The sequence below is a fragment of the Rhopilema esculentum genome, chromosome 16 (genome assembly GCF_057945365.1).
Source record: "Rhopilema esculentum isolate cy_ngs chromosome 16, ASM5794536v1, whole genome shotgun sequence".
Classification (NCBI taxonomy): Eukaryota; Metazoa; Cnidaria; class Scyphozoa; order Rhizostomeae; family Rhizostomatidae; genus Rhopilema; species Rhopilema esculentum.
The window spans coordinates 6,841,759-6,865,177 of NC_142830.1; the positions used below are offsets into that span (position 1 = coordinate 6,841,759).

Sequence of the window (23,419 nt, forward strand, 5' to 3'; positions counted from 1 at the left end):
ATTCAAATACAGAAAGATTGCGTGGTGTATTGTTTGACATCAAAAACAGCTTTCGTCCATGCTTACAAGGATAAGCAGAGCATTTCATTAAAAGCAATCCTCTTAAATCATGCAAAGTGCCACACCCAAACTGTTGATGTTGATTCCAATATAGATGCTATAAACCGACACAAAACTGACTATGAATTCCATTGATAAGCAGATTAAAACAATGCTTATGCCATTTCAGATCACATTGTACATAGCAGCTAATAATACTCATACCCCAACAGGTTAAAATCTATGAATTAATAGACTCACTCGCATCTTTCTCTAACAACTCCTTGCCATAAAGTCGAAGCAAGCATTTTTTCTTTTCTTTTTTAGTAGATCTACCACGAACCCTTCAAAACAATGATAAGGAGTTTTCTTATCCTCACAAGAAGCGTTTATCTATCTGCTTCCCAATCATAAACCATCTAATCCTTAAATTGAAAAATTGGTTTTCATCTGAACATTTAACGGGCTATTACTTAACACATCAGTGCCTCGACGTTTCATAAACCTGATTCGTACTATCTCGTGCTGTTAGCTCATTTGGCTATTACAACCCAGTAGCTAATGGCGAGCAACTGACAGAGAGATTACAGCTGTATTTCAGCTGGGGATGAAGCAGTGACAAAAACCTTTGTTTAATGTGTAAAGCATATATGCTGATCTGCAGCGAAATATATCAAATCATCTATGTTCTAAAATGTGTCTTTTACCTGGACTAAAACGTTTTAAATTAAAATATTTTAAGAATACACCCCCTCACCCCTATGATTTTGCCTTGAACCCTGTTTATTCCACCAGATCTCTACTGACTTTTCTTTCAATACTAATGGAAAGTTACATCATAGCAGTAAGTGAAATTAAAATGTTTCTTAACAGACATACTTTAATAAAATGTTTAAAAGTCTGTCCAGCAATGGCGAGCGGTGCACAAATCAAAGGACAAGCAAAGGAGGATAATGCATGCTTTTTGACTAATTATTGAAAATGATTGATATTACCACTTGAACAGATTTCTGACTTAATATCCAAATCTGACCAAGCAATATCAGATTTATATCTTAAACCGAGATATTCCATACAAAATCACTGTTGATATCGTGAATTAGTCAACAGGCCCTTGGAAGGCATCATGTAATCTTTGGTAATCTCATTACAGCGTCAATTGATAATCAGGCCATGAAGGATGAGATGAAGGAATCCAATTCAACTTACACAAGGAATAAAATGCTTGTACGTATGGAGTCAGCTGTTAGCAGTGTTACCAGCACCCAAGAATTAGTTGAGGCTTCAAAGACTACGAAAGCTGGTAAACTCAGGGCAATGATAACAAACTGCTCAAGACGAATGCTATTGGCAATAATATGCCTGCTCTCTATTGGGATTCTAACGTTTGGCACACTATACGTATTGGAGTATCATAAAGAAAAGGTGAATCGGCTGAATGGCACAGGCATGGTAGGTACTCTTTGAAGACCTAGTATATATTGGCTTGGTTAAAAAATGATATTTTTGTGGTACAGAATTTAAAAATGACTTTGAAAAAAGCAAACATTTTGAAACATATTAAAGCTTTTTGTCTGACACTCTTCAGAGTATAAAATCAGGCCATGAAAGAATGTTTTGACGTTTTCCACTCTTGTATGTTTCAGACGCAGTTCTGACGTAGTATGTTTCAAAATGTTTCAGAGCACTTTTTAAAAAGCGATTCTTTGTAGACAACACGTTTACATAAAAGTTTCTCAATGGTGATGGAAAGGAGACTTTTTAAGGTGCTTCTAGAGTAATTTTATGGATGAATATAGTCAGTTCCTCTTTTAAGTGCTTCCTTTCAAGATTTATCTGCATTTTCCGTTACTCATAACACAGAACACGTGCAACCTTATGCTATAGTTGCTTTGTTTTGTACCTCGTTCAGTTTTACTCTTGAAAATTATGAAGCCTTTCCTCTAAGCATGGTAGAGTGGAAGCTATTTATGCCAAAAGCACCATTCTCCTTCAATTAATTAAATTCAAGTCAACCACACATTCCCTTGAAACATTGTAGGTAGAAGAATTTCAAAAGACATTCGACACAAAAATTTCTGCCTAAAAACTGCACTTAAAAATGTTCAGAAAAAGCGCGTTTTCCCGAGTTTCATGTCATGTCTTTTCTTTTTGCTTGATGCTTCAAGGTTAACTTTGGGAATGTTATAATTTGATCTTGATTTTTCTAGAAAAGTGATGCAAGAAATTGCTACGAGTATCCTTCTGACGCAGTTTTAGATCAAATGCCTGCTGAAGTCAAAGAGTTGCTGCCCACACTGGAATCTGACATCACGACAAGAGCCCAGCTGTCTGGAATAAAGGTAAAGATAAATTAGTGATGACTGTTATGGATGAAGAAAAAAATTATTTCAATGATGCTTTCTATGAAAATTTTACTTTGAAACATATAGTGCTGGATAATTCATGCAATTTTTCATATTGCAGGCTGCATCTTTTGGAATTGCATACAAGGGAAAATTTTGGTGGAAATTCAATTTTGGTCGATTAAACTTCTCGAATCCCAATTCGCCTGCACCCGATAGCAATACTCCGTATCCTGTCGCAAGTATCTCAAAGATCGTAACAGTAAGAATTCTCTTTGTATCGTGAGCTTGAGAAAACTTCACCGTAGATTCAGTAAAAACACCTCCAGACTGATTACCACATAAGCATTCAATATAAGAACCACAATGTAAAATTGTATTACAAGTAACGGATATTCTAAAAAAACAGACAGTGTTGTCTTAAATTATTTTTCTTCACCCAAATAGCGGACACACCTCTCCAACGGACAGCAACTCTTATACTAAGTTTGTCCATTTTATCAAAATTTCACAAGTTTCAGGAATGCAACAATGCAGTAAAAGGCGCCTTATTCTTAGACACAGTTCATTTACGCATGTTTTATAGATACTTTGGATTGCTTGAATCATACCCTCGATTTTGCTTACGTACTTGAATTTTACTGCTTTTACCTTCAGCAACATTAAGCTGCAGTAGAAGTTACAATTTGTTTGATTTTCTTGAAGATTTCGAATTTTCCTTTCAATATTATGATGATACATTACCACCTTAAAATTACCCTTTTCGTGAAATTTTTTTCCTCTTTAAGCTTTTATTTTGCTTCAACTTTGATAAATGTACAGGGCCGTAAAAGGGCCGTCACTAGCTATTGTGCTCAAGGGGGCTTCAATCTCATTTGCTGACAAAGTTGGTAACCATCCTTTATTTGCCGAGAAATCTAAAAATGTTCGACGGAGCACCCCTAGATGGTAGCAAACTCCCGTTTTTACAATGGAATTTTTTCTACGGGGTTGCCACACATCCCCACCCCTTCTTATCGACGGCCCTGTAAATGTATTTTGATAATGTCTATATTTTGACCATGGTTTTATTCCTTAGGCTGTTATGCTACTGAAGTTACTAGAAAAAGGTGTCATAAAGAATATTGATGACCCTGTAAGAATGTACGATCCGCAATTCAATGTGATAAATCCTTTTAACAAGGAGCAGATAACATTCAGGTATAACACGTATTTATGTGTGTATATACAAATTTGGCCTATTGTGCTATGTGTCGTATAGTGTTGTGACGTTTTGATTTGTAAAACTGGACGCTTCCAATTCGCAGCACTGAGTTTCACGCTTAACGCGATCATGAAAGACGTGTTGCCTGATTTCGGTGGAGGTGGCATTTTTTAAAGACTTTTTATCTGATTTTCCTGTAGTTGATAACGACACATTAAAATTGGTGCGAAATAGAGAAATCTAGATCCCAGGCCCCGGTTGAAAAAGCAACAAACTTTTTATTTGTTCTCTCTGTGCGCAAGAATAAATTCCTTTCTTTTTGTAATGTATTACATTCCTTTCGTATAATTTTGATTATAAGAATATCTCATCAAGCTCTTTTTCATTGGTACAAAGATTTCACTGTCTTTATACTGCGACATTACGGTTTTTATTATTTTTTACGCTTATCATATTTTGGATACTCGAAAACATTTTCTCAATTAGGAAATTAAGTGACTTTGTCCTTACAGTTCATTTAGTTGTAAAAGCCTACATCTTCTGAAATATACCCGTTCCATGATAACTCGCGGCATTTTAAGCGTTTCTCAATTGGTAACAACGAAACGATATCAAGTCAATGTATAGTCTTAATTTGTTCTTAATCATATATGACCTCTCATAAAGTAGAATAATTACTAATGAAAAAAGTTAATAAACTTTTATATCTACGCTTGGATTAATGAAAAACCACACTTTTGACGAACCTTTACTAAGGAAATCATTTTTGATATATTCTTGAGTTTAAGCAGTTTTAAGCCTCAATATCCTTATAAACTATATTCTTATAAAATGATCTCAAGATCCTGAGAAAAAGAAATAACAAAGTTTGTATAACTTAAACAGCTAAAAATAATTAATCCCATTCATCAATTGGATGTTTTTCAGGCAGCTTCAATGCATGGCCAGTGGTCTTCGCCGTGAGGCTCCATGTAATCCTCCGTTGTCTCACAATTTTTGTCCATATAACACAACTGAGATGTGGAAGCGTATTTCACACTTGCCGTTGGAGCTCAGACCAAACCTTACACCCGTGTACAGGTGAGAAAAAGCTTGTGTTTGTCGATGAAATCAATAGACCAAATGACAAATTAAAGAGAGACCATTTTCAATAACTATGAGCATGTTTTTGTTCCCGTGTTTTAATGTCTATCAAATTGTAAGTAGCTACATTATCCAATATCTGGAGTTTAATCAAACTATGAGGGTTCGAAATGCAGCGTTTATGGAAAGTAAAATTAATGAGCGACGAATTTACATTAATTCAGGGAAGACGTTAGATGGTCATGTTTATTGTGTCAGATCGTGTCATAATCCAAACTTTCACTAACAAGATAATATACTTGAACTTAGAGAAAATAATTTTAGTTTTTTAAAACAAGAAGAGCTTTTTGTGAGGTTCTATTAGCTGATAATTAATATGAATTGACTTTGATGAAGACATTGTCAAACCGAAGTCCTTTTCTCGATGCAAAATGAGCTTGAGAAATGGTAGGCAGCTCAAAGACGTTTAGCCCCACAACTTTTTTTCACACTTATGATACCTTGGACAAGATAATACTAGCCTGTGCTCTACACCCCTTACTTGACTGGAACGCAGGCTTGATGGTAGTAACTAAAAGATATGATCAAGGCAATGCAAATTGTGGTACTGGTTTTGGGGCTATACCACGAAATGATGTCACAGTTATTCAGATTCAAATTCTAAGCTCTATAGCATAATTAGGAATTCAAATACAACTTCTTATTTTCTACAGCAACTTAGGCTATGCAATTCTGGGCCGTCTTATGGAAAGAATTTTGAATGGAACAACCTATGAAGAGTGGGTGCAAAAAGAAATATTTGACAAGCTTGATTTGAAGAATGCAGGATTTAACATAAAAGATAAGTAAGTGGAATGGAAGCTTTATTATATTAACATTTTAGTGCAATTTTTGACTGTACATTTCGACTTTTAGCTGAAAAAAGGGAAGTGGTATCCTTTTAGTAGTTAAAAGCACGATCATTTTGGCTGCTCACGTAATTTAATAATCATTACTGGAATCGATTCTCAACTCTCTTGTAGATTAAAAGTCTTTGAAGATGACACCAATATGCTTTATGATTCATCCAGAATTAATAAAAAGATTTCCCACTAGATCAAGCTCTTTGTTCTTTGCGAGCCTCTTAACGACGCCCCGGGCGAGCAGCTGCCTAGACAGCTCTTTTTTGAGGTGTAAATAATTGTATTTGCCCCGCTCAAGGAGATAGCCCTTAGATTATGAAACTTGGCAAGTTTTTAGAACAGGGATCAGAAACTTATAACTTTCTGGATATGTATAATTTTGTAAAAGATTTCTGTTAGATGTTTGAGAGGGAATTTAGCTTTTATTTATTTGGTGAGCTATTTAATTGTTTGCTCTCGTTCCCTGAATGCTTGCTAGGCTATAGCCCTCTTTTCTTCCATGCTGTTTCACATAACTAGATGAAAAGACCAGTGTGTAAAGATCAGTATGCAAAGACCAGTGTTTAAAGGCTAGATGTAAATGCTGGTCTTATTGTGAATAGCTATTTGCTTCTTTGCATGTTAAGCAATGTTACAATCACTGCCAAAAGGCTTGGAACACCAACATCAGTTTTCGAAGGCAAATTCAGCCACTCCCTCACCTTCTAACACCAATGTTGATTTTCTATAGAAGAAAGAAAGGTGTTATGGAGTACGTTTTTTCTTGTGACTTGTAAGATATTTTTCTAATTTTTCAACATTATTCTGAGGGGAGAGGGGGACGGAAGAAGTAGTATTCGGGAAAGCAAATGAAAAATAGAAAAGCACAGCGCAAAGTGTTGGATGTTCCAAGTAATTTTGGCAGTGATTTTAACTGACACATGGCTTTCATTGCATTTAAATTCAAACACAGGTTCAACGAAATTCCTGTTTCGTCTGGAAAAGACGGTAAAATTTCAAGAATCATCGATTGGGGTTGGCTGCGACCGGCTGGTGGACTATACATGTCACTTGATAGTTTGAACAAGGTAAAATTACATATCCAAGTAACTGTTCCATTATGTAGATTAAAATATATCTTTGGAAGTATTCAAGAAGTAAAAATTATTCATTAGAAAGTATATCACTTAAGCACTTCACAACAAAGAATTTGACGTACAATGAAATGGTTACTTTGTAACCAATGCAATAAAATATGCAGGACAGCTTAGTAGGATTCACTCAACAGTCATAAATAATACAAGCAATGAATTCAAAATACAAGCAATTTTAGAATGTGCACACTCCTAAGCATGAAATCTTCCAATATCACACAATCACACGTCCACTTCAAGGCATTAACAACGCCCTCCTCCTTCTGTGTAGTTTAACAAAATTTGTTGAATAATAGCAAGAAATTGGAAACATAGCATATCAACTAGGATTTTATTCAAAAGGCTTTATGCAAAATATTTCCAAAAAAAAGAGTAGGGGGTTTTTTAAAGTCACTATAACTAATATGGCTAGCAATGCTGACTAAGATGATAGCGTAATATTTTAAAATCTCAACCAAAATATTGATTAAGAGTTGTCAAGTGATGACGTCACAAAAATCTATTTTTAGAATTTTCAAACTTTGTTCCCATAACTTGAAAGAGCATCATGAAATTTCTCTAGCTAACCCGATTTTTGACAAATTTAACCGGTTTTGCATATATGGGAGTATTTCACGGTGTTCTTTTATGTCATGCGGTCGAAATTCGAAAATTCTAAAAATATTTGTTTGTGACGTCAGACTTGAGAATTCTATTAGACAATCCTAAAAAAGCTGAATTAGAGTTTTCTTAATTTTTTCTTTATTTTTTGTTCATTCATTTATGATTGTGCATGCATATGAAATTAAATCTATTGTTTTTTATTTTTCAAGTTAACGAGCATCTTATTGGAGGGTTTAAACACAACATTCATAAACAAGTCTTCGAAACGACGCCTGTTTACGCACAGTACGTTTTATTTTTTGTGTTATGTCATTGCAGTAATATCCGCTTTTCCTCATCACTAGATTTTGTCGTTTAGTCCGTAGAAGTGCTGTACTTGAATCAAAAGCACCCAGTCAGTTATTAAGGTGGGCAATACAATGTTAAGTGGTCTGCTGGAAAGATGTAAAAGTTCAATTTGTAAAAATATGTTTATTTCCGTTATAAATAGTTGTTTTTAAGTGGAAAATTCAATAAAAGGCAAATTATATAGTTGTTGTGACGTGTCTCCTGGTCCGAATTGTTTTCAAAACAAAAAGTGAGCATTGCGCAGCATGTGTATTTAATAAAAAATGAGAAAAACATTTTGATCATGAGCTTTTAGTGCTCCTGCTATTCATTTCAGCTGAGAGGCAAAGAAAGTACCGATAGTTTATTTTCAATCAGCATGCCGACAGAAAGAAGTTCTTAAATTCTAAACAGGAGTTTTTCGATGTCACGTAGGAAAAGTGAGATTGTCTCGAGGAATGGCGAAAAACATTCCCTGCATGCTAATCTTCTACATTCGGCAACCGTTGAAAATTACCACAAGACTGAAACCACACCCAAAACAATTTCACTACAGTCCTTCAAAATTGATGATCCGTGCCTGGTAATCAAATACACCAGAGAGAACAGTAATAAAACACTAAGCTAAATGAGAACCAGAGTTTAATGTCTTTTCATAAATTTAGAAGATCAATATAACCTAACAAGATTCTCCTCATGATACAAAAAGCGTAACCTATTATAATTTATGCGAAATATGTACTTTATTAATTATAACATTATACCAAGGAAAATTATTTTTCAATCCATCGTGGCTTGTAGACACTATTGATTTTAATGAGAACTGTCAGAATAACTAAAACTTACAAATTGGCAACTGATAAAACAATCCCACAATTTTTTAAAATTACAGATTTCACAGCTTTGTGTAACTCGAAATTCATTTGGAAGGCATGGTAGGGTATCTTGGGTCATGATTCAAACATAGGCTTTAGGCTTTGGAGAAATGAAGAAAAACTTTAGTGGTTATCTTGCTGGTGGAATTCACTTCCAATAAGAAAAATTGAAAGTGCAATCCGTGAATGGAAATAGCCATGGCAAGCCAATCAGTTCTAGGCAGCATTTGGGCCTAGTCGAATTTAGTTTATAACTTCACAACAAAACCAAATTCACTTTCGATCTGCTTATATGGATGTCCTCATTCATCGAAGGTATAATTGTATGATAATAAAAGCCACCATACCATTACGTATATATGCATACCTTGGTTTTGATTTAGAACATATTTTAAGACATGCCTTAATTGTTTTTTAGATTACGAAAGCGATCTTGGCTGTCCCTTTGCACTTGCGAAGTACAAAATAGAAGTTACAGAAAAAGAGACGAAATATCAAAAATTCTTCAAGTTTAACGGACTGACTGTAGGATACTTTGCAGATATTCATGTTTCTCCTGAGAATACTGTTGGTAATGAAACTTTTCATTTGTTATACTTACCTGTTTCTTCCATCTTGGAGAAAAATTGTTTTAGGAGGTGGATATGTTCTTGCGTGCATTCACTAGAGTACGGGTCAATAAACATGTTCCATTGAAGGTTTTAACCATATGTACAGACAGTTTTTTAAAGGACTTGCTCATCCCCCTTCTCTCCTTCCCTTGAAAACTCCCTTCTCTCAAAGTATGTTGAGATTTTTCATTGTTTTTGTTTATGAACGTTTATTGTTGATCCTATCCTGTATAGTATGAACAAACAAGCTTTCTAGTACATTCACCACTTCATTTCGTTCCAATTGTGTACCGAGGTGATGATGCCACAAAAATCTATTTCAAGAATTCTTCAGTTTTTCCTATATAATCCAAAAAGCATTATAAACTACCTCTTAATGTGCAAAATCAGTCGAATGTGTTACAAATTGGCTGAGATATGGCTTCATTAGCATAGGCTCTTTCCCCGCAACTTTACGAACCATCCCAAAATAACAGTAAACCATTGGCTAACCTTAAACTCTTCATTGGCTATATCACACCCTATTTAGAGAACATTTAACTTAATTTGTGTATTGAGAGCTATTTTATGATGTTCTTTCAGATTATGTGGTCAATAATGAAAAATTCCAAAAATAGATTTTTGATGAAGTCACAATACTTATACACAATACTTATCCGAACGCTGCCATAAAAAAGTCCCGTGATCTTCAAAATTTCAACAATTATATTTAAAAAAAACCATATTTCAAAAATCTTAAACAGCTAATAACCATCGTAAGCTTAATTTACTTTCTTAAAAATTTCAAAGTTTACTCATGTCAATTAAAGTTTAATTTTATCATCTTCATGGGCTGTAAGGACGTGGCCTGGCCTAGCGAATATTCAGGGTACCACTGTAATCAACAAAGCAAGGTTTCCAATTTCCAGAACAAAATTGTTCCCTGTTTTTTAAAAGTGGAGAATAACTTTATAATGCAGTGATTGCTTTATACTATAAAATTCCAGCGGTGTATGCGCTTTTTGCTCACGGAGGAGAGTACAGCGACGCTATGAAAATCTCTGGGATTATTGGAGGAAAGGTGCTCACCACGGTCTCACAGGTTTTGCAAAGAAGAAAAAGTAAGGTTAGTGTGAATCACATGCGATCTGTTTTTATTGTGTTGTATTTGTCATCGGGAATGCAAGCACAATGCTGACAATTGTTGATATACCATCGCCGGATTCTGTTATATAATACTGATTTTTATAGATTCAAAATCCAAGAATAAGAGCTTGCCGCGCAAAATGTTTATTGTGACTGCTTGCAATAATTATCATTTGATGATTCGAGTTAAGATGCATGCCTCTTTAAGGTTAAAGTCATAGACGTGCAACATGCTGAGATATTGTAAGAGGGGCTTTTGACTTTCTCTGGAGAAAAGCAAGATAAAATAAAGAGGCAAAGGAAAAATGAGAATTACGAGAAATGAAGGGGCAATGGTCCCTCAATACTTCTTTAATAGCAACTGTTGGTCCTTTTAATTTCAGCAGTTTATTTGAACTTCATTTATCAGGCACGGTGGAGCTGGGAAGCTGGGGCTGGGGCTGGGGCTGGGGCTGGGGGCTGGGGATGGCGGTACTGGGGGCTGGGTGGGCTGTAGCCTTTCCTCCCTTTTTGCTTAAGTGTAATATTAGGGTTTTGTCGTCAAATATAATGGTGGCAATCTATGTTAGGAGCCCCCCCCCCCACTTTTCTATAGCCCCTCACTCTTAAATGTGTTCCGGTGCCCCTGTTTATATCCATTATGTTCGTTTTGCACTCCCTCTGTGACCCTCTTCCCATCGTACATGTATATCAAGAATCAAATATATTTTGAACATAAATTATTTGATTTCTGGAATGCTAAATGGCCTTTCGCAGTAGTTTATTTCTACACAAGTAGCAAATCGTGGGGGGGTGATCATTTTTTCAAATAGCTTTAAAATGTTTTTTGGCTTTGAAAGTGACTTTTACAAAAGTGTGTTGGTATTTCAGGTGGCTCCAGCCTAAAGTTTATTCGTATCGAACATTTAGTAAATTTTTCATTGATCCATTACATATTTTTTTCTACAGTACCAAGCACCACAGAATATGGAAGCTTATAAGGGTACATATAAGCTGGCAAGTTACTGGCCAATGATATCCAAAAATGTCGTTATTCGGGAAATTGATGGCAGGTTGAATCTTCAAGTGGAATGGTTAAGCACTGATCTTACGTATGTCAGCCCTTGGACGTTGAAATCGGTACCTCCTGGAGATAGGAGATATTGCAAAGATAGCTATACAATCACTGGGCTTATGAACAATATATTCTACTTTACAGCACCTCCAAAAGGATCGAATAAAAGTCCTGGTTTCTATGTACCTTCTTACAGTTCGTTTGGATATGCTTCGTTTTCCAGGGTGTGATGACGTCATCGAGACCACTTTTTAATATTAAATGCTGCTCTAGTAAACCTGCATGGTATGAGAACATAATGTTGATCAGAATTATCATGTGGTATCTGAAAGTTTGATATGGACGGGAGAATGAGAAGACATCAAGGACCAACTCAGTGAGCGTGGCTTTGAAAAGCTGATGCCTTTAAATGTATTGACTTTTGTTTCACCTCGCCACCTGTAACACACTGCCACTGAATCCAAGGAACGCAGAGTATGTTTCAGACTGAGGGGGCGAAAACTTTTCGAGGGGGGAGCTAAATATGCTAAAAACCAAGAGTAGGGTGAATTTTTGTATTGCTTTAAGTATATTTAGGAAAAATTTTGGTGGGCTAGAGCCCCCGTAGACCCCCTTCCAAATTCCGCGGTCCCTGACTGAATCATTCAACATAGGTATAGATATAGAGCTTCGAGGCTTTTTTTAGATAATTGGATCCAACCAACATAAGTAGTTTTGCCCACCAACAAGCTAGCCGGAAAATTTGGGATTCCCAGGTGTTTGCAGTACCTTTGAAATGTTTGCGGTAAAAACCATTTAATTTCAGCAACAGTTTAAAGCTAATATCTCTCGATCTCAGGAAGAAAAGTCAGAGCAACAATGATAAATTTTGATTTCACGCTTATTCACTGTACAAACCAGAGATTTATACTTGAAAAATTTCAACTTTCTTATATGTATTCCATATTCTTATAACTAGATGTGAATTTTCATCAGGATTTTTCCTTGTTACGTCTACAGATAACTGTAATTATGTTCTGTTGCTTGTTAGTTTTGCAAATGAAAGGGGCATTTACTTTTAAGGGGTACCAAGGCTCCCAAGTTTTCTCGACCAGTTTCCGAATGAAGAACTGTTTAGGACGTGAAGATCTCAACCAGACAAATAGATCAGCCATGATGCCCCTTTGAAAGTTATAAAAGAGGAAGTATTTTTTGCAAAATGACGTATTCGTTTATCATTATGTATATGTTTTCGAATTTTATTTTAATGCCAACGTCTGTTTTGGACACGTTTATATTTTATTGCTGCACATTCTTCGGAATAGTAACCTACCAATGTACAAGAAAAGAATTTAAACCTATTGCTTGTTGTTCTTCTTGAATTATATTCCTCAAAAAAATCTAAAATGAAAACCAAATTTCTTGGTTTTTATGCTTTCGATGAAATAGTTTAGGCCCTTGCTTGACTTTTTAGAGCTGTAGAAGTAGAAGAATGGATTTAAAGTAGATTTGAAACTCTGCTGGTAGAGAGCAAGTACGGGTTGATGACTTGCTTAATTGAATTAAAGAATACCTTTAAAGATCCGAGGAAAGAATTGGAAATTTAACTAAGCTATGCTCGCCAAGTAGTATGACTCAAAAAGTAAATTTTCCAAGACCCAGTAGTTTTGAAATTTCTGCTGTGATCTGCTGTGATTGAATTTTCTTGATTAGCAATCAGAATCGAAAGAATTGTGATAATTTTAGGGTCGTTGGCTAAAGACAGATCTAAATCTTCATATTGGAGCCTTATTAGATATAAATTTATGATCCTTATGAAAGGCCTGTGTTTTCAACGAATGAGGTAAAATCTTTTGCATCAAGACCAGCAGAGCAACTTTTTCAACATACACGCTTTCTCGTCTGCAGGGATGCATGCTTTCATCAACTCTTTTAACATATATGCAGAAAATTTTATGGCGAGAAGCTATTGTTGAGAGCAGCTGATGAAGGGTAATGGGTATTCAATGGACATGAAATAACTTGAGATATGGACTGATGTAGTTCTATTGCAGACGTCAAAACTGTATTTAAGAACGTCCGTATAGGTTATGTAGGAGCTTAGCGAAAAAGATGAATTTGAAAATATATCTTGCCGAGATATCAAAGAAACTAAGATTAATTAGAAACTTGTAAACAAAGTAGAAATCAAGAAGCGCTACAGTGTTGTATCATGTGTTGTAGGTTGCTGAATAAAGCTTGAAAAATAGCAAATTAAAGCGACTTATGATATGAAGCAAGTAAATATAGCAACATTTTAGCCATAGGAAGCACCATAGTTTCAAAGAAAGCATACACGAACAGCATCAAAGACTACAATCCTTGCCAAAATTGTTGGAACACTTGCGCAAAGCTGAAGCTTTTTTTGAAACATCTCCCCTACCCCCCATTACAATGTTGTTCAATTAGGCTGTTTTGATCCTGAAGGTAAAAATTTCTTCACTGAAAGCTGTATGAAGGTATTGAGATAATAAATCAACATTGTATGGGGGGAGGGAGTTGAAATTTTTGAAGCGGCAGTGATATTTGGGTAGGGTAGTTTTAGACTTGCTTTGTTTATTTGCATGCTGCAATTGGAAGGCGTTCCAGTTATTTTTGACAAAGAATGGAAAAGAGGTGGCAGAAAGGTGAAAAGTGGCAAAAAGAATAGCAAAAGAATAAAAAATATCGTCAGGCCTATTGGAAATGAGAGTTTCGTGTTTAGAAAGAATTCAAACTGCATTTTTTGGGACTGCTTGGTGTCTATTCATGGCACGCCGTAGTGGACAGAAGGTTATTGAGAAAAAATTTGTACAGGTTGAGCTTCATGTCTGATGTCTGAAGTATTGTATTTCGTGTCCGGGATTCGAATTTGTTGTTCGAGATTTAAATTTGTTGGTCAAGATTTGTATTTAGTGTCCGAGATCTAAATTTGTTGTCCGAGATTTAAATTTGTTGGTCAAGATTTGTATTTAGTGTCCGAGATCTAAATTTGTTGTCCGAGATTTAAATTTGTTGGTCGAGATTTGTATTTAGTGTCCGAGGTCTAAATTTGTTGTCCGAGATTTAAATTTGTTGCTCGAGATTTGTATTTAGTGTCCGAGATCTAAATTTGTTGTCCGAGATTTAAATTTGTTGCTCGAGATTTGTATTTAGTGTCCGAGATCTAAATTTTTTGTCCGAGATTTAAATTTGTTGCTCGAGATTTGTATTTAGAGTCTGAGATCTAAATTTTTTGTCCGAGATTTAAATTTGTTGTCCATTATAATGCATTTTGTCGTATAATTCATCGTTGTTATCTACATAGGAATGCAGATGTAGCGTGAGCCCCTTCTTTGGCACATAAAAACATTCAAAAGTGATGACGGTGCCAAATCTATTTTTAGAAGTTTTGAATTTGAGCTGCGTATCCTGAATTAGAACGTATTCGGTACCCCTTCATGTGCAAAAACATAGCTCCTGACTTATGACCCTATTTCCATAAACCCTTTCCCTATTTTTACAGTTATCTTGGTCTTGACTCCGAGGTCTAAGGGCCAGGCAAAACCAAAAGAAATCCATTAACAAACTCAGATCTTTTATTTGCGAATTCTCAGACAATTTCCGACAGATTTTTAGTGGTTTTTCTCAGCTTTTTCTATGCTAGGCCTCCATAATGTACTGCAGATATTACTTTGTAAAGGCAATGCAATGAATTAAGACAATTAAAAATATGGGGTCCTTATACGGATGCAGTCGTAGTTTTTTTTATTGAGGTTGAAAGTGTTAAGTGCCTTTTTTCTTTGAAAATTAGCATGATCACCATGTTCCGTCGCATTTACTCCTATAAAGTACATTATAAACCTCTTCTAAGAATTCTTTTACAGCGACTGTTTCAAGGACCGAGGAGCATATTACGGATTGAGGGGGGCAAACATCCTGAACACTAAGAGCAAGACGATATTTTGTTTGGTTTTAAGTACATTTGGAAATTGTTTTAGGGAATTAACTAAGCCCCCACGCTTTCGCAGACACTGCTTCTTTTGTTACTAACCTGTTTGCAGCGTTTAATTCGTTATTCCGTACGGCTCTGGTTTAAGAACAAATCAAACCACTTCTGCAGATGACAGCATACTGTATTAAAAACATTGGAACTAATCATCTTAGACAAACAATACAACTTTATATTTTGGAAGTTCAGCAGAGGCAAAAAGCTTTTAAGAGCGTAATTTTTCATTTCATTTTACAAATCATAAGCTTGAAATTAAAGTGAACCGCTTAGACATCACAAACTTTAGTCAATAAAATTTCATCTCCAAAGCTCCCACACAGCAGGAGAAAAAAGAGTCAATTCCCTTGAAACCACGTTTTATCATTGAAGTCGTGTTCTTGCATTCACGTACCGCTCCAGATCCCGGAGGCGTTTCAATAACAATGAGTCTTCAAGTCGAAGTCGAGCACCTTTGCTATCGGTTTCGTATCCTAGAAGCAAAATGAAAAGCAAAGTTAGCCTAGCAGAGTTGATTGCATCAAAACAGGACAAAATTTGGCAAGACCAATTAAGGAGCATTTGAGTATGTATTGAATAACTTCTCATAATCAATGAAATGTCACGATGAAAAATATGAATAAGGCTCATTTTAAAGAAAATATTTGGCTTAAGTGTTATGAAGCCAACCAAACCCAATAGGATTTTCAGCCTGAGAAATAGACGAAAGTTTTGAGAAACTATAGATACACCTGGGGTTTTCGGCGAGACATGCATTTGATATAGGCCTGGGATTCCAAGTTGGTCGCCAATTACAGCTAAATTTTTGGCTAAACCTTAAAAGAAGCAACTCATCCGCAATGTAAGCATGCTTCTTGATGTCTAGCAGTGAGATGCACTTCTAAAAACAGTCACCTAGTATCAAGACCAATTTACAGGTGACCAGAAACCTTAAGTTGGCTATTTATGTAATCAGTGTCGAGCAAACAAATTTACAAATGCTATTAATATTACAACCAATTCTGTCTCTCACGTCGCTGCCAATTAAAGAAAGGTGCAAAATTAAGAAATTTTCGAGTAAGACTTGTCAAATTTAAGGCAAGTAACAAAATAAGGATGCAAAGGAATAGAAAGTTGTGTCTAAAGATTCTATATTACTCATTTGAACACAGAAACAACTGAGTAGCGACAGCTAACAAGACTATGACGTCAAAACGTTTAAGTTGCCGATTTTCCTTGGACAAGTAACCAAGAATCACACACTCGTCGTAAACCTTGACAGTCTAATGGTCTTTAGTTGTAAACATAATTCAATATTTTCATATACATTGCTAAAACATATTTAAGATAGAGGGTTCCTATTTTTTCCCTATTCCTCGTATTTAATGTTAATCTTTGTAATCCCTATTTGACTTAAAGGGCAGTTTTCAAAAGCTTACAGCAGAAAATTGAAGAATACTGCACTTTAAGGATCAAGTGGATATTCAGGGCTCTCACAAAACAATCTTACTCGCTTTGAGTTGTCATTGTTGACAGGCTGTAAGTTGGCTTTTGGTGCAATTGCCACAACTCTTATGGTGCCTAAAGTCAATGAGTCTTTGTGAACAGAATTTTCTTGCTTTTTACTTTGGGTGTAGGGGCTTGTTGCATTAGCTGGGATTGTAGATGCGAGTAGATGTTGCTACAAAGAAGTGTCAAGAGTGTCATGGAACAGGCCAACGGTACTCTGGCTCTGTCTGAAAGAGGCTGGTAAAAGATGGAAGAAAGTTTCCAAAAATCGAAATTTTTTATTCCCTTGCGTTGGAATTTTTTTCGATTGAATTGCTGAATTATGTTCCGTCGCATACAGCAAAACCTCTCGTTTATTTTCCTTCGGGTCAATGTTTGTTTTCGCAAAAAAAACAAGATTGCAATTCATGGCGACGAAAAATCGCCAGTGTTCGCTAGGCTTAAAAAACAACAACAAATTAAGAAAAACGTCTGAATCAAAAATGTCAAGCAGATCACGATGAAAACAAATGCACTGCTCTTTGTGAATTGTTCATGAAGCGTTGTCTTGACGTTGCAATTCTCACAGAATGCAGCATATTTCAGGTGCTGTGGGTAAATTTGTGTAGCTAATGGTTACGGAAACCGCAAATAGAATCTACAAGGGATGACACCCTCGCAAAAGCGTCGGCTCTAACAATGTCTTGAATTCAAGACAGCCCAGTTCATAGTTAATATTAAATGGTTGTAGGCGGATCGATTGTCAGGGTCATTTTTGCATTGACTTTGTTCTATTGCAACTTGGTTTCGCTAATTCTGCACATATTTAAGGTCTTCATATTGCAAGACGGCAGTAAAGGACTAAAGAAACTGCCTTTGTTGATTATCATGCATAAATAAGGAATTTGGGTTTTAACCAATTTGTGATCGCCTCAAGATATTACGTAATACCAGATTAACATTGGCAATTTTACGTCGTTGCTTATTTTGCAAGTTAAAACAGTAATCAACATTTGCGTATCCCCGGGCTTCTGTATTGTAAAAAGGTTTTCAAGCATGCTAGCATTGCTAATTAGAACCTATCTGTGACTCCTTCCTTGATAGTAATTTACTCAAATTCAAAACATGTACAATATTCAAAAATTGTTTGCTGTCTCTTGTAGTTATGTAATAATAGAGCAGTTATGTAAAAAAATTTACCTTTCACTACTCTGTATCAAGAAAACAACTATTATACAGTATTATACACCTTTATGTGTATGTGTTTATGTGTATGGACAATATATAAAAGATAATTCTTTACTTAATCTTATCTTTCGGGACAGAAAAACTACACTGGTATGGGAAACGAGCCCGCAAACTTTCTGCAGTATTTCAGCAACAGTTGTTTTGGCTTTTTTCATCATTTTTGATCTGCCAGGCAGTGAATTTGTTATATATTTCGTATATGACTAGCCACGCGGCTTTTTTTGTATCATCGGTATAATGATTGCTATGCAGCACACCTCCTAGATTGTCATTCACAGTAACATCGAAGGTTGAAGTGATTTACAGTGTCAACATTCATCCTTACTCGAATCACTAAATAGTGTATTTTCTCTTGAAAACGTAACACAGGCATCGTTTTAAGCATCGTTTATGGTTCAATGTTGACGGGTCTGTCATCCGATAGCCTCTCTATTCTACATGTGTATTTTCTTTAGAATCATTTTTTCTGCTCAAAATACCATCTTCTGTTATTTAAGAAATAAAATAAAGGACAAGCTCTTTTGGATTAAGATTATAAGATGTACCTCTTGACTATTTATAGCTAGTTTCATGTTTTGATGTTCTCCCTATCTTGCAGACAGAATACAAAACAAAAGTTAAAGGTATCCTTCCAACTATCAAAATAACAAACTCTTCTAACATTAACCCCTTGTAAATATTTTGTACGCTGATGTAAGAAAAATAGAAAGTCAAAACAAACTTTTTTGGAGCTTCTACTGATGAATTATGGAGGGACCGCGCGTATCCAGTGACCAACTTTGGCATCTAGATAACTGTGAAATATCGACTTTTCTTCTCAAGTAATCTTTTTTTTCTCTTGTAACCCTTCTATTTTTATGCTTGTCTTCTATTTGTACGTCTTTACAAGTTAACATCGTTTACACATTTCTCTATGTTTTAGTCATGGAGTGATTAGGGTCTTCTGCTCCTTTTGGTATTGTTCTAGTTATGTTAGTAGAGTATTTCGTAGTTGTTGTCTCTAGTAATTTCGTTCATGTGAATTTTTATATTGAGCTTGAAAAATGTTAAAAACTATCGCTTAAAATTGATCAATATGGACAACATTGTTCTTCATTAAAACTTCATTCCTAAACCCATTGTTTTTTTTCAACGGGATTTCTTTAGAGAAAAAGAAGCCCGTGCTCATAGAGATTAATCAAAAAGAGAATTCTTGCTGTTGCTTCAAAAAACTGAATACAGCGACCAAAGTTATTTCATGACATTGTCATTTGAGATTTTACCGACGTTAATAAGTTAGTTACCAAATCGTATAGTAGCTAATGTAGAATCTTCATTTGCGAGACTTTATGTTCAATGGTCAACCTTAACAGATGCAATTTCCCAGAGTCAAATAAACAGTTACGTCATACCTGGTCCGCTTGCTCAAATGTTTTCTTTCGACGCTTATATAAATATTTCATTATTTCTGACTGTAAATACCGTTTGGTTTCGTTAAGACTATTGCCGTTGTCCTTTTGTGATCATGGAACAAAAGACTTTGCATTTGCTAGAATTTTACAACTCATCATTTGCCTATCATTTATTCATATCGTGTTCTTTTTATCAGTGTTTACAGGCCCATTCTTACTTTCCTCGCGTACAGTACTTCATCATAAAACTCATCGGCAAGTAACTTTCGTCAAAATATTTTTACTGGAAATGAATTTTTGCTGGTCTCCTTACTTAATTATTTTCTTTAACGTGAACTTTTTGAAGTATCAAATGGAATTGCAATCACCAAAATCTGACTTAAGAAAAATCAAATTGTTGACACTTTACGAAAAAGCATTGACGGAAAGATTGTTTGCCATTTTCCGTTTTTCTTCTATAAAACAGGAAAACCCGCAAATCTAAGTAATGTAAATAACAAGTAAATAACAGCCAAAGAGAAGCGTAATTTGAAGTAGAAGTTAACCGCGCTCACGAATCGTGTTATATAACAATAGATAGCCTCATATTTTGAAATTTTTAGGTGTTACAGATTGTTGTTACAACTTATCTGATCAAAAACATAGTTTCTCTTTATGTTGAATTTTGCAACATACTTAATGTAAAGATATAAAAACATGCGTCGAAAAAAGTTCTCATAAAAGAATATTCTAATGCGCTTTTTGAATGGTTACAAAAAAGACAAAATTTTAATAGCGAAAATGCCTTCAGGAGAAGAGAAAACAGCATATTAAGGAAATTCTTCTGCATTTATTCTTCAGCTGTGTAAAGAAATTAAGTGATTGCTTTGAGTTTGATAGTGAGCAAACTGCTTTCGGCTAAGCTTATTGAGCCAAGGTAAGAAAACATAGGATTTAAAGCAAGAAATATATTAAGCGCAACCAAAGAGAACATGCAAATGCGTAGTTTAGAAGCAAAGAAATATCATAAAGTAGACAATTATAAGAATGTAAACAGCAAAGAGGTATTTGCGATGAAAATTGTATCAAATTATCACCTCTGGTGAGTCTTCTTTTTGCCGCTCTAAAGGATCGAATGTCTTGGCTTAGACAGCCCCGCCATCTCTTGCTTTTGCATTTGCCCCTTAGAAAGCCATCAGTCTTGGTTTTGGAGCATTCAGATAGCAGTAGCATGATCATAACACAGGTGGATGTCAGGAGTACTAGCTTCATCTTGTAGTTGGTTACTTGTGCGCACACGCTCGTCTTTCCACTTCTTCTAAGATCTTCAATTCAGATCTACTTTTATAGAGAGCTCCAATGACTAGCTTAGTATGCTATTGGCGGGAACAGTTGGTGGCAACTGATTTCTTTGACAGCAAACCGCACCTACATTTTCGGGATCGATCAATTGTTCTCTGTTCATTAAACACGTTAATTCATTTCCAACACATGTTTTTTCAAAAATCGCACAAAAACTCAACTTTTTAAAGTCCAAAAATACAGTGAATTAACGACATGTCACAATGTCCACGATAGGAAATGAGAGTATGAAGGAAAGCATGCGAAACTCTTTCCTGCGTGAAGAAATCATATATCAGATCATCTTCTTTTCATTTTAACAATCACCTGCCCAGTTTTTTTGCTGTCGAACTGTCTTGGAACTTCTTCCAAAAAACGTAGGGTATGATGCGATTATGGAGAAACCTGATTTGATGTATTGATTATTCCCGTACTCAGTGCCTATTTTAAAGAACATCTCCTTGATCACAGAAAAATAAACGAAGATGTATGATTGGAAACAGAACGAATTATTTTGTTCACGGTGTTCTTTTTGCAGTTAATAAACTGCGTTAGCCAATTTTTGTAATTGCTTCATGTTATTCTGAACTAGTGTTTTACCACTATTGTAACCATCTTCAAACCATCATTCTTTAGAATCATAGTTTAGTACTAGAAAAGGCATTGCCATATTGATTCCTTTTCCTACTATTTGCATGCAGTATTGACTAGATTCTCATTATTTGACTGGTGAAAAATTATGTTAACAAAAGTCAAGTACAAAAAGCATATTCTTCACAAACTTTGTAACGTCTACTGTTTTATCGTCTGCTACAGTGTGATTTCAGGTTTCTGTGGAAACATCCAGTTATCAAAAATAGCTGCTTAAGTGCAAAAGTACATCGACGTTCATCCTTCACTGTTCATCTAATGCTGGAAATTATTTTGGGCGTAACGGTAACGAATAAAGATCCTAGCTAACTCTTAAAGCAGTATTTCGGAAAAGACCTTACCTTTGTGTATTTTTTTGCATTGCTCTTCTAAGTATTTATAAACTTTTGGCTAGAGTGGTCCGTGCTTATCTAAGACACGAAGCCATTTAAACAATTCTTGTCTCAATGTGGTGACAAATATGCAGTTATTTTTCCTCTTACCATTTGGCTACAGCCTATTGCTAAGATGCCTGAAAAAATTGCAAAACCTTCCAATTTATATAATTTTAGATCTTGTTTTCTTCGATCTTGCTGATAGAGCCTGTTTCACCAGTAATTATAAGTTCGTTCGCATATCAAGAACAGTTATTCTGCCTACATGATTATGCAAGATAATCTTTCCAGCTGTGTTAAGTTGCTCATTGAAAGCTTTAGCGAAGACACTATGTGTTTTCATGCTTCTATACCTGAAGCGAATTTTATGTTGCTGATTAATTGAAAGAGCAGTGTCACTGCTATAGAAGAAGGAATATGGAAAAGACGTATTTATTGTCCGCAAAATGTGCTATGTTCCACTCTAATTCTAATTCTAAAAATAGACAAAAAGTTAATGGGGCTAGAAATTGGTGCTTCACCAAGTGTAAGGCTGATACATAAGAGAATGACCTGTTACATCACTGGCCTCCCTTGACCCGCCCTTCACTCCATTGTGGCATTAAAAAAACTACCTAGATACTCGTGAAATTTGTAAATGTTGTTAATTTGAATTTCAAGCTACTGTCACTGCATTTTTCGCATTATTTCTAATCATTTCTCTTGTTAAGGCGAGCAAATTTTACAGTATGCTCCGGTACAAGTGAAGGGACAAAGTAAAGATAAACAGATAAACTGCTATGCATGACACTGAGATGCATGACAAAGCTGTCAAAGAAAGAAAAGTTAAAGTCATTGGCAAGGAAAACGTTTTATTTTTAACTGGAATATTGTTACACGTCTACAGGATAGGTTTAAATACGGTCTAATGGCATTTAGTTTTAGATTGAAGGTAACAGCATGCAATCAAAATTGAAAATTTGTAAAATTTGCCTGCCTCTGATAATATAAGAAACTTTACTTGTGATTTTATTGAAATGTCATTTATGCATATTGTCACAACCTATCCTTGAGATGTGACAAAAATTTGAGTTGGTTGTTCCCCAGTAAAGGTCCAGTGACGTGAAATACTAGAGTGACTTTATAATCAAAAACAAATTTTACCGTTCTAGCTGGAATAGCTTCATTTGAAAATGTTGCAACTGACATTTTCATCAATCTTCTGACACTATGTTTTAAGAGAAACGGCACACCTCTGACATAACTTCAGAAATTCCCACCTTTAGAGCTCATTACTTGAAAACGTCTTTTGAAATTTCGCTCGGCCAAGTGGGAGAAACGTCACTTGCGTGTGACACAGCTGAGTTTTTATCATTCATGTTTGCAAAATACATGCTTTGCGGAGTCTACGTAGTATTTTGATTGTCGCAGATTTGGGAAATTGAACTTAAAACAGCATGAATTTCTTGTCCTTGTTCCCAGACTCCTACCTTCAAACTTGAACTTTTCGTTTGTTAAAAATGTAGTCCTTCGTGGTGGCATCTAAGTATACTCGGTGGGAAAAGTATGCTTTGGTCCGTATCTTGTTTACAAGAACACCCTCCCCCCTGAAGAAACATTAGCATGCTCCAAAGAAAAAGCCAAAATAATTTTTATTTTAACCAGAAGTAGATATGAAGCTAGAAGACTGACCATTTTGAGTA

The 23,419-nt window shown here is 35.4% G+C and overlaps 1 protein-coding gene and 1 long non-coding RNA gene across 5 annotated transcripts in view; one reads left to right on the top strand and one right to left on the bottom strand.

Annotated features, from left to right (window-relative positions):
- LOC135681887 (beta-lactamase-like protein 2) overlaps positions 1-12,641 on the top strand; it is a 32,133-nt gene extending 19,492 nt beyond the window's left edge. For all 4 annotated transcript variants that reach the window (XM_065196527.2, XM_065196524.2, XM_065196525.2 and 1 more), the window contains exons 2-12: positions 1,193-1,491; positions 2,250-2,381; positions 2,506-2,646; positions 3,463-3,584; positions 4,516-4,668; positions 5,385-5,516; positions 6,526-6,640; positions 7,519-7,594; positions 8,930-9,082; positions 10,109-10,227; positions 11,196-12,641. In XM_065196527.2, the coding sequence (XP_065052599.2) occupies positions 1,193-1,491; positions 2,250-2,381; positions 2,506-2,646; positions 3,463-3,584; positions 4,516-4,668; positions 5,385-5,516; positions 6,526-6,640; positions 7,519-7,594; positions 8,930-9,082; positions 10,109-10,227; positions 11,196-11,531 (1,778 nt within the window). In that variant the 3' untranslated portion in view covers positions 11,532-12,641. The remainder of the gene's footprint in view (positions 1-1,192; positions 1,492-2,249; positions 2,382-2,505; positions 2,647-3,462; positions 3,585-4,515; positions 4,669-5,384; positions 5,517-6,525; positions 6,641-7,518; positions 7,595-8,929; positions 9,083-10,108; positions 10,228-11,195) is intronic.
- A 1,909-nt stretch (positions 12,642-14,550) lies between these two features.
- LOC148958252 (uncharacterized) lies at positions 14,551-21,062 on the bottom strand. The gene is made up of 2 exons (XR_016144700.1): positions 20,469-21,062; positions 14,551-15,759 (listed from the first exon to the last, which is right to left on the bottom strand). It is a non-coding gene; the product is annotated as an uncharacterized LOC148958252 (long non-coding RNA).
- Positions 21,063-23,419: the final 2,357 nt, after the last annotated feature.